The sequence below is a fragment of the Elephantulus edwardii genome, unplaced genomic scaffold, assembly GCF_000299155.1.
Source record: "Elephantulus edwardii isolate Elephantulus edwardi_28Jun2011 unplaced genomic scaffold, EleEdw1.0 scaffold00536, whole genome shotgun sequence".
In the NCBI taxonomy this organism is placed as follows: Eukaryota; Metazoa; Chordata; class Mammalia; order Macroscelidea; family Macroscelididae; genus Elephantulus; species Elephantulus edwardii.
Window position 1 is genome coordinate 403,372 of NW_006400286.1, and position 12,395 is coordinate 415,766.

At 41.0% G+C, this 12,395-nt stretch overlaps 1 protein-coding gene across 1 annotated transcript in view; it reads right to left on the reverse strand.

Annotated features, from left to right (window-relative positions):
• The window catches only part of LOC102853882 (coiled-coil domain-containing protein 93-like), a 298,740-nt gene extending 287,070 nt beyond the window's left edge, over positions 1-11,670 (reverse strand). Inside the window, exons 1-2 of the mRNA XM_006903207.1 lie at positions 11,629-11,670; positions 3,592-3,705 (exon numbers count right to left, since the gene is read on the reverse strand). Coding sequence (XP_006903269.1) covers positions 3,592-3,705; positions 11,629-11,670 — 156 coding nt within the window. The remainder of the gene's footprint in view (positions 1-3,591; positions 3,706-11,628) is intronic.
• Between the last annotated feature and the right edge of the window lie 725 nt (positions 11,671-12,395).

The window sequence follows — 12,395 nt, forward strand, 5'->3', positions numbered from 1 at the left end:
AAATCTACATATCTGATGTGAGAGCCTTGAAATTTATAAAGCAAATACTTGCAGAATAAAGGATTTAAATGCTGTAGACTAACAGCCAGTTAGACCTAACTCATATTTGTCTGTATTTTAACCAGATAACAGCACCTCTGTATATGTTCTATATGACTGTACACTGACCATTCTTCAGAATAAAGAAACCATTTTCAGGACACAAGATAATGAATATACTAAAAAACCAGTGAGTTGTAGAAAAATTTAAAAATAGTAAAAATCTTTGGGACATAGTGAAAGCGCAGCGCTTAGCATAAAATTCAAAGACTTAATTCCATACCATTGTTACACTTTTTTATGTTTAAAAGGAGAGCAAGAAATAAATGCTGGAGAGGATGTAGAGAGATAGGAACTCTTAAGTACTGTTAGTAGGATTGTAAAATGGTACAACCAGTCTGGAAGGCAGTCTGGAGTTTCCTCAGAAAGCAGAACACAGAAATTCCATATGACCTAGCTATTCCACTACTTAGAATATTCCCCAAGACAGTGAGAATTGAGGCACAAACAGACACTTGTACACCAATGTTCAAAGCAGCATTATTCACCATTTTAAGAAAATGAAAACAGCCCAAATGTCCAACCACAATGGAACAGATTGAGAAATTATGGTACATTCACACAACAGAGCAGAAGTAATGATTTTATAAATTACTACTCAACTTGGGAGGGACTAAAGAGCATTATGCTGAGTGAACTAACTCAGTCCCATAACGAGAAATACTGTATGATAAGACTATTATTGTAGAACGTATGTGAGGATCCAAGGAAGGCAAATGATGGGAGCAGAGGGGTGAAGATGGGGAGAATGGGGGATGATGAGTCGTAAGTCATACAATTTTATGGATGGAGGCATGGGTGGGTAAAGGAAATGGGAAAGATCTAGTGTAAAGAACAATGTGTATGAACTTTGAGAGTAAACCAGTACAAAATAAAACTTTTATTTAAAAAAAAAATGTGGGAAGAGTACTTTTACAATATGAGGATTATAATCAGTCACAAAATGTATATGAAATTCTGAACAGAAAGATCAATTTCTATAAAATCAAGTTCTATCAACTTTCATTAAGTCACAATTCTTAAAAAAAGGACTTACAACCTTGAAGCTCTATGGGGCAGTTCTAATCAATCCTAGGCTTGCTTTGGGTAGGAACTGACTTGACAGCAATGGGTGCGCGCGCGCGTGCGCGCGCGCGCGCGCACACACACACACACACACACACACACACATATTCTCTCTCTCTTTCTCATTTCTCAAAGTACCAAAGTATTGTTATTTAATGGACACATCCTATCTTGTAACTCTTTATAGTGAAGGAGAGAAAAGATTAATTCCCAGCTTGGATATAAATTGTAATCTAATTTCAACATGTGCCAGATAACATAGAAATGTGTTCTACTGATCTAATACCCAGGCAATCCAATTGATATTTGAGGCCCATTACTTAATTTCCATACGTTCTATTTTAATCACATACTGAAGGGAGCTAAGAATGTTTTCTAGCACAGAATTTCTCTGTAGTACAAATGAGGCTAAAATGAAGAATCTATCACTAAACAAGTACTTGCAAACAGAACTTTCTATTAGAAAAATGTAACAGTGAATCTTATGCCTGATTGTGATTTAAGGCTCATTTTGTTGTTGTTGTTGTTTTTGTTGTGAGCCATCAAGTTGGACCCACTTGGAGCTGATTCTCCAGCAAGTTTTTAGAGGCTGTAAATCACACTGGAAGAGACTACACATCCTTCTCCCACAATGCTCTTGGTAGATTCAAACCAGCTTCCAAACCAGTGGATTGCAAGGCAGATTCCTACACTAGGACACCAAAGATGTCTAATAAAATACAGAATCCCAGAGCAGATACAAGTACTCAGAATTTCAATGAGTGAGATGTGGACATTTATACACAACTACTCAGAGTGATTTAATGGAAAATATCAGGTACATGCTCACTAAGCATGATCTTCCACCAGGATTGTACTTGGCTAACTTGGAAACATCCTTTCTATCCACCTTTACTATAGAACTTAATACATTATGCTATTTATTCTGTGCTTGATGATTTGTGTTGTTACTCTTCTCTACAATGGTAGTATTCTTTGAGGGTACATACTTGGGTTTTGAGCACCTATTACAATGCCTTATGCATCATTGTACAAAGATATTATTGAATGAAAAGATTTCATCACAAGGAGACTTTCTCTTTCAAACTAAAAGTATCTACAGTCCATACAGTATCTGACAATTGTCTGTATGAATGCTGACTTGGGATAAACTGAAACCAAACCATTTACTGACCAGTTAATTCAGATTCATAAGCTGGTGTGAGAACAGATCAGGGGAGCACTGCATAGTTTGGAATTAGGAAGAGACTGCATCAGGGTTGTTTTCTCTCTCCACACCTATTCAATTTGTATGCTGAGCAAATTATCCAAGAAGCTGAACTGTATGGGGAGGCGTGTAGCATCAGAACTGGAGGGAGACTGATCAATAACCTGTGTTATGTAGATGACACAACTTTGTTTGCTGAAAGTGAGGAGGACTTGAAACACTTGTGGCAGAAGATCAAGGAATGCAGCCTTCAGTATGGATTGTATCTCAATGTCTGGAAAACAAAGATTCTTACCACTGGACCAATAGGCAGTGTCATGATGGATGGGAGAGGAGACTGAAACTGTCAACAGCTTCATCTTGCTTGGATCCACAACTGACACCCTTGGTACAAGCAGTCAGGAATGAAAAAGAGTCATTGCAACGCAAAAATCTGCAGTAAGGGATCTCTCCAAATTACTGAGGAGTAATGATGTCAGTTTGAAGACTAAGTCTGATTCAGGTCATGTTTTTTCCAATTACTTGCTATGCATCTGAGAGCTGGACAATGAATAAAGATGACAATGAATAACTGACACCTTTGAGCTGTGGCTCTGGAGAAGAGCACTGAACATCCCATGGACGGCCAAGAGAAAAAAACAGATATGTCTTGGAGAGGGTGCATCCAGATTGCTCTTGGACACAAGAATGATGAGGTTTCTCCTCACATACTTTGGACATGTTGCTAGGAGGTGCTTGATGAGGGGAAAGATGGGGGGGTCAGCGAAGAAGAGGAAGACCATCAATCAGGAGGACTGACACAATAACTAGTGCAATGGGCTCTTGTATGTCAGGAAGTGTCAGGATTGTGCAGGATAGAACAGGGTTCAGATCTTTTGTTCATAGGGTCACTATGAGTTGAACTCAACTCAATGGCACCTAACAACAACTCTTATTAACTCAGACTTTGCATAAATTTCCTCTTCACCTGTAAATTCCTGAAAAGGATAAACTATGTCTTTTATTTTTTTGCATTTCTAAAGCTCTATGCATATAAAAGATATCCAAGAGTATCTATTAATGTATTTTCATTTTCTTCTAATAGGAAATTTAATCATTTATTCTAACGATTAGGAAGAAACAGAAACAGTGAAACGGAGAAATAACAGTCTCTCCTTTCTTTCTATGCTATGGATAACCATTCACTCTTAACAAAAATTAACAGAAGAATTTCTTCTTACCTTGTCAAAAGGTGACAGACCTTTAATTCTTGCCCTGAAATACCCAGCTGCAACTAAGAGCTCCAGAATTTCAGTTAACTTGATATTCTGCTCTTCATCTTCTCGTGTTTCCACCTAAAATAAAAGATGTTTTGTTGGTAAAAGCTATCCTGCATAAGGAAACATGGGGCATATAGTGTTTTATGCAGCCCTGGTACCACAATCTCACTTTCACAGAACAAGTGATTTGGTTATGTCACTGTGCTAGTTTTCCCAATTTTGCCTTAGTCACAAACAAGAGCATCACAGGTAGATGTTAATTACATCAGGAAGCTGGAACTGACTCATAACTGACCCTCCAAAGGGTTTTCAGAGGCTATAAACTGTATAGGGAGGAGACAGTCCATCTTCTTCTATTGGAGTGCTGATGGATTTGAAGTATTAGAGAGATGCCACATTCCGGTTAGCAACATACTCTATCCAGTAGGCCAGCCACCAGAACTTTTACTTGTCTTCATCACAGATATTTACTTCTTTAATCTGTTTCTATATCCTAGTACTTTTAGATTTACTGCTTTTCATTCAATGTATCTCTCCTTTTTTGCATTACTGCAAAAAAAAGAAAAAATTAAGGCATCCTGCTTTAAATCCTAACTACTGTCTCATTCAGTAAGGTACTGACTGTGGGGAATGTAACAAGTTACAGTTAACACTAAGAAAAATCCCACAGCACTTAATTGTGCTCATGTGAAACCCAGGGTTAAGCCAAGAGGCTATTTTGCAAACAGAGCATGGGAACACTGTTAATGTTGTGTTCTGTGACATATAATTGATTGACTCATAGCAACGCTATGCTCAACAGTCCTATCCTGAGCCAATCTTACTGTCTCTGACACACCTTCACTCATTATTCCAGTTACTATGTCAATCTATCTCCTCCAGAGTCTTCCCCTCTTGCACTGTCCCACCACCCTTCCAAGCATGATGTCGTTCTCCAAGGACTGGTCTCATCTGGCAACATGCCCAAAGTATGACACAGCTTCAAATCCTTGCCTCCAAGGAGTAAGCTGGATTCACCCTCCCCCAGGATAAGCTTCTTTGTTCTTGGCAGTCCAATGAGGAGTCCAATACTCTTCTCCAGCACAACTCAAGGACACCTATTCTTCTGTCAACCTTAGTCACTACCCAGTTCACCTACTCTTCTGTCATCCTTAGTCACTATCCAGCTCTCTGATGCATAGCAAGCAACTGCAAAGAACATGGCCTGGATCAAGTGTGTCTTAAGTCTTCAGACTGACACTGTTGCCCTTTAGCATTCTGGAAAGCTCCCTGAAGGCAGATATTCCTAAAGCAATTCTGTCACTGTCCCTTCACCAGCAACAAACAGCAACACCCTGATGAGAGTAAGCACAACAGAAACACACCACTCCAGGAACCATTCAGAGAGTCAATCCAGATGAACTTTATTGGGGGCTGCAGCACATTTATATATGAGCAAGTAAACAGGAAGACAGGATAGGATGGGTTTGCAGATGTGGGACATACGGATTGGATAGGAGAACCTCAGCCTATTCCCAGCTCAACAGATGTAGTATCCATCTTCCCAGGTGGCGAGCTTTCTCAAGCCAGTACAGCCAAACACAGGAGAGCTTTCTCTACACCATATTATAGGCTGTTGGGAGGCTTGCATTTATCTGGAGCTAGGCGATCTGTCCTGGCCAGAGGCCCTCCCTTCCTCCCCAACATTCCTAAACACAATTCATCTTTTAATATCATGATTGTTTATGCCAAGAGTATTGATTATGGAGTCAAACAAGCTGAATTGTTAACAACCTCAATCTTTTCTCCATCTATCAAAAAGCTGCCAATTTGCCCAGTGGTTAGAATCTTTGTCTTCTTGATGTTGAGCTTTAATCTATATATCTGCACTCCTTAACCTTTTGCAAAAAACATTTCAGGTCCTCTTCAGTTTCAGCCAGTTTGTGTCATTTGCATAATGAAGGTTTTTGATGAGTCTTTCTCCAAACCTCACATCACATAGCTCCTCATAATGTCCAGCCTCCCAAATGATCTGTTCTACATATAGATTGAAAAGGTATGGAGGACACATCCCTGAAACACTTCCTTCTTGATTTTGAACCATACAGTGTTTCCTTGCTCTATTTTGATGACTGCTTCTTAATACAGGTATAGGTTTAGCATGAGCACAATCAGGTGTTCTGGGATTCATATTCTTCTCAATGTTAGCCACAACCTGTTGTGATCCATACAGTCAAATGCCTTTGTATAGTCAATGAAGTAAATAAATAGACATTCCTCTGGTCCTCTCTGCTTTCAGCCAAGAATCATCTGACGTTGGAGATAATGTCTCCAGTGCCATGACTTCGTCTAAATCCAGCTTATATTTCTAGTAGTCCTCCACTGAGATATTGTTCCAACTGTTTTTGCATAATCTTCAGAAGAATTTTGCTTGCATGTGCTATTAGTGATACTGTTCAGTAATTTCCACACTTATTGGATCCTCTTTTACTTGGAATGAGACAAATGGTAGCAATAAAACCTGGCCTGTCAATGATTACCCTTGGTACTAGCAGTCTGAAAATGAGATATATTGCACCAGGAAAGTCTGCAGTCAGAGACCTCTCCAAAGTACTGAGGAACAATCATGTCAGTTTGAGGACTAAGGTGCGTCTGATTCAGGCCATGGTCTTTCCAATCACTTGCTGTGCATCTGCGAGCTGGACACTGAATAAGGATGACAGAAGAATTTGATGCCTTTGAGCTTGGTGATGGAGAAGAGTATTGAATATCCTATTGATTGCCAAAACAACAGACAAGTATGTCTTGGAGAAAATGCAGCCAGAGTGCTCCTTGGAGGCAAAGATGATAAAGCTTTGTCTCACACGCTTTGGGCATGTTACTATGAGAGGCTATTCTTTGGAGAGGGACATAACACTTGGAAAGGCAGAGGGCTGGTAGAGAAGAGGAAGACTCTCAACCAAGAAGATTGACAGTAAGCGCCGCAATGGGCTCTAGGGTGTCAGGAAGTATAAGGATGGCAGAGTATAGTATAAGTATGGTATAGTATTAGTATAGTATATGTTATTCACAAGATCATTATGAGTTGTGCTCAAATTGAAGGCAATCAACAACACCAGGGTCCCTATGGGTTGCACTCTACTTGATGATACCTAACAACAACTGTTTCATCCATTCATCCAGTGAGTGTCTTAATGATTCCTTTATTATCATAGAGTAAAGGGTAGCTCATCAGGTTTGTGGCTGCCTAAATCATGCATATCCTAACAGTCTCCCCCTTCCAAACAATCCAGACTGGCTATGACCAATTTTGACAAGCAATGTCCATTCCCATTTCTTCATTGTTCACCCCAATCTCCTTTATCCTTTTTTTAACTGCCACAGAATTTTAGTTCCTTTGTCATTTCTTTGACAAATGAGCCTGAAATGGCTATTCCTTTGTATGTCTTTCTTTTATAATAGTTCATGCCATTCACAAAACTAGCCTCTTCTGAATGGCATATCTGACGTGATACACATGCTTGACTTTCTAACTGAACTACTGGCTGGTTCAGGAAAGGATTCTTGTATTAGACACCTGTCCTTAACTCCTCTTTACCTAAAGAACATACTCATTAGAAATGCTTTTAAAAAATTGGCAAAAAAACCAAGGGCCCAGGAATTGAAGGTATACCAATTGACATATTTCAACAGATGCTGCCCTGGATGTGCTCACCAAATTGTGTCAAGAAATCTAGAGGAGAATCACCTGGCCAACTAACTGGAAAAGACACATATTTGCTCCCATTCTAAAAAAAGGTGACTCAACAGAGTGCAGAAATTATCAAACAAAAACATTTGCACATGCAAACAAGATTCTGCTGAACATTATCAAAAAACTACCAAAACAGCACAGCAACAGAGAACTGCCAGAAGTGCAGGCTGGGTTTAGAAGAGGGATATTACTAGGAATATTATAGCTAATGTTAGATGGATCTCTGAAAGCAGTGAGTACCAGAGGAATATCTATCTGTGTTTCACTGACTATGGAAAGGCATGACTGTGTGGCCACAACAAACTGTGGCTAAATCTGAGAAGAATGGGAATCCCAGAGCACTTGATTTTGCTTATGTGAAACTTATACTTGGACCAGGAGGCAGTCATTAGAATAGAGCAAGTCCACAGTGTGTGGTTCAAAATTGGGAACAGTGTACACAACGGATGTGTTCTATCTCCAAACTTTTTCAATCTATATGCAGAACAGACTATCTGGGAGGCTGGGCTCTATGAGGAGAAATGTGGCATCAGGATTGGAGGCAGACTCATCAAAAATCTGCATTATACAGACGACACAACACTGCTTTCTGAAACTGAGAAGGACCTGAAGCACTTGCTGCAGAAGGTCAAGGACTGCAGCCTTCAATATGGCTTAAAGCTCAACCTCAAGACAACAAAGATTACCACTGCTGGGCCAACTGGAAGCATCATGATAGATGATAGATGACTGAAATTGTTAACAGAGATTGTTAACAGCTTTAGTTTGCTTGGATCCACAATCAACACTTCTGGTACCAGCAACCAAAAAATTAAAAGACGAATTGCACAGGGAAAGTATGCTATCAGAGATCTCTCCAAAGTACTGGAGGGCAACGATGTCAGTCTGGAGACTAAAGTGTGCCTGATACAGGCAACAGTCTTTGCAATTACTTGTTATGCATCAGAAAGCTGAACAATGACTAGGAGAGATAGAAGAATTGATACCTTTGAGCTGTGGCTGGGAAAAAGTACTAAATATACCATGGATTGCTAGGAGAACAAACAGGTTCAACCTAGAAAGAGTGAAACCAGGCTGCTCCTTGAAGGCAAGGATTCTGAAGCTTCGTCTGACCTACTTTGGACATGTTGCAAGGAGAGACCAGTCCTTGGAGAGGAACTTCATGCTTGGGAGGGTAGAGGGACAGCATGAGAGAGGAAGACCCTTGATGAGATGGATTGTTTCAGTGATTGTAGTAATAGGGGTAGGTGTGTCAGAGACAGTAAGATTAGCGCAGGATAGAGCAGGGTTTAGGGCTGTTGTACATAGGGTCACTACGAGTCATGGGCAACATGGATATAATGAAATGAACAAATAATCCTTTGGGATAGAGAAGAAATGTCAGCCTTTAGACATTCTTTCTTAATTCTCACTTTACTGGCCTTGCCTATTAGCAACTACTTCTTCCTAGAAAACCTGCAGAATAAGTGATTCATACTTCTCTTATGTGAGAGATCTGAGGTAGCTGAGAAACATGTAGAGATGCAAAGACAGTTATCTGTCCTATGTACAAAGGACAGTTATCTGCAGCCCTCAGGTCTGGTTTAAATCGGTTTTGGTCAAACATTCTTCTAAGTGGTATAGCCCTGGTCTGTCCATTTGCTGTATTCATAGTTACCATGATGTTAAACACCATGACACTGATGTGTCAAATGAAATAATGGTTACACGTGGTGGACAGTGTTTGGTGGAGCTCTCTGTTTAAAACAAGTGTGGAAGAAAGAGTGGCATCCACTTCTGAAATAGCTTGCCTCCAGAAACTCTATGAACTAGAAGAAACAATCAAAGTCATACAAATGTTCAGGTCTTTTGTTCACAGGATCACTATGAGTTGTCTACAACTCGATGACATTTAACAACAGAAAAAGAAAAGAGTATGTTGTTAGGTATCATATGGTCTACTATGAATCATAGTATCCCTGTGAACAGAGTTGAACCTTACCCCAGTCTGTGCCATCTTCATTTCTAATATACACCAGCCCATTGTTATAGTCATTGTGTCTATCAATCTTGTTGAGGGTCTTCTCTCTCTCTGACCCTCCATTTTTCCAAGCATGATGTCTTTTTCCAGTCTGGAACCTCCTAACAACATGCCTAAAGAAAGGAGGACCCTCGTTGAACTTTAAAACATTTTTGTTCTTTTTGCAATCTGTGAAATATTTAGTGCTCTTTTACATACAGCACTACAATTCAAATGAAATTACTACCAACATCAATCTTTTCCCCATTTACATAGAGGAATAAAAGTTTTACTTTAATTAATTAAATGGTTAAGTGACAGCTTAATGATAAACATTCATATGCTCTAGTCTTTGAACTAAATGATAAATTATATTCATTCTAAGTATCTCCTAATTGCTAGAAAGTATCTTGGGCTCTGGGAAAAGTCACAAATCAGACAATCGGCCTCCTCATAGTGACAGATTAAACAGAAAGGCAGGAACAAACTCCTGTTTATTTTGAGAGACCTTAGTTAGTGACACCATGTTCTTATGTTACTCACAGGATTTCAAAGACCTGTTACTTCTGAAATAGATGGCTAGTCTTGCTTCAAATCTGGAAGAGCACCAGGGTGCCTGCTAGAGACAAGATTGTGAATCTTCACTCACATACTCTGGGCATGTTATTAGGAAAAGTCAATCCTTGGAAAAAGACATCAATGCTGGGAAAGGTGTAGGGTCAGTGAAAGATGATTCTCAACTAGAGTGATCAACACAGTGAATAAAATAATGGGAGTGAAACCATGACAGAGATCATAAGGTTGGAGTGAGAGAGGGCTAGGTTTGTTATTCACAGTGTGGGTATGAGTCACAGTTGACTCAGGGGTACCTAACAACCAATGTGGAAAGCTGTAGTGGAAGGATTTAAGGTAGAACTTTGGAGATTAGACAGGAGACTAAGTAAAAAAAAATAAGGCAAAAACTTAATGAGGACTAGAATAAATAAGTAACAAAAAAAGAACTTTAAATATTGATCCCTTTCAGATATCTAGATCCCAGGAAGACTAAGTGCATGTTAAGATTTTACCTAATGCAGGTTATTTTGGCAATATTATATTTGTTAGATTTCATTAACAAATAGGATTTGTAATCAAAACAGAATCATAAGGAAGGGAAAGGAGAAAAAAAAACCCAGAATCACAAACTGAGACAGGTCTGTATTTTCATCACTCAACTATGAGCTATTGCACACAAGACAATCCTTAACCTGTAGGTATTAGAGAGATGGAGTCATTGGGTGATGCTTTGCTGTTAACCAAGAAATTAAAGGGTGAGCCCATCTAGATGCACTTGGAAAGAAAGGCCCTGTGAATGACGTTAGACAACTAAATCTGCTACTGAAAATATGTACTTGTGAAAACACAGATCTACTCTGACATACTGTGCAGTCACCATGAATAACTCATTCTACTTATGGATGGTCCGAAGATTTGAGAAGAGACAGAGAAGCAAGTCAGACACCATTAAGGGAACTATTATTCACTCTGTCAAGGAATCAGCCAGGCCAAGGATATGCATCATATTCTTTGGAGAGTAAAGGCGTAACCTGGATCCCATTTCTCTCAAGATTGTGAGCAAACTAATTTAATTTAAAGGGAGAACAGATGCAACTTGTCTGAACAGACATTGCAGTCATATAAGGAAACGCAAACCTAACCAACTTGGAAATCCGAAAACAACAAAGTACTCAATCTTCCAGGAACAGGTGAGTAGCTCTTAACCTATACATCTGAAAAGCCTCACGATGTTCTGAAGTGACCACCTGATCTTCAGTCTCAAAGGCACACCCACACTGACTCCGCTGTCGGAGCAGTGGCGATAAATGCAGCATTCACTCCCTACAGACCACAGGCTAAGAGGAGAGCAGAGAAGGCACCTCGGCTTCACGCACGGCCTTCTACATGCCACCCCTGAACTGCCTAAGTGTGCACCTGGGAGTCCGCCTAGCTGCATCCTCCACCCAGGGAGACAAAAGCAGGGCTGGGGTCAGTGGAAGACTTTACCAGAGAGCTGGAAGAGGGGAGCCTTGAGAGACATACGCCTGAGTCAAGTCACCTACGCCCCAGTAGTGTATGTCTAACCACCCGCTCCCCGCCTCCCATTGCTACCGTAGACCTGGGGAGTGGGGCAGGACACCCGGAAACGCAGCCTAGGGCTCCCTCTTGGCCTCGGTCCCTGGAGCTTGGTCCTCTCCCAACAAATTCCAGGGGGCCGGTGGGTCCTTACCTCAGGGAAACCTTGGCCTTCCGGCCTTCTGGGTAACCCCATGATGCAGCCGGCAGGCAGCTAGAACGAGGCCCACTAAGTGTCCTGAAGAAGTTGCCCTTGGTATTCTGGCTCCTACCGGATGGAGGTCTCAAGAACTGCCTCCACCTCCGACTCTAGGACAGAGCCCCAAGGCCAGTGGAGCATGCGCGCCGGAGGGCAGGCGCCGCGCTACTGCTGCGCCTGCGCATTGATTCGGGGTAACGGTGGTGCCGCCTCCAAGCTCCTGCGCCTGCGCATGTGAAACTGCCCTGGATTTCTTGGCCTGTGGAACTGGAACCACTACGTTGTTGCATGAGCTTCCTTCCCAGGGCTGCGCTAGGCACTGCAATGAAAAAATACACGTCTTACTACTCGGGAAAAATTTGTATGCAGTTCCCTTTCCTCTCCACCCTACCAACCACAGCCCATCCGATGCATCATAGCCTACTCCACCAGCAAAACTTTGTTGTGACTCTTAGCAACCCTGTGAACAACAGATCCTAACCCTGACCAATCTTGTCCCACCCACATCATCTCTGACATACTTGAACACATTGTTGCCAATCTCCTTGAGGGCCTTCCCCACTTGCCCTGACCCTCCACCTTCCCAAACATTGCTGTCCCTCCCAAGGCCTCTCTCATAGCAACATGCCCAAAGTATGTGAGATAAAGCTTTGCCATCCTTACAACTGAGGAGTACTCTGTATTTTCTCCAAGACATACCTGTTTGTTGTTCTTCCAGTCCA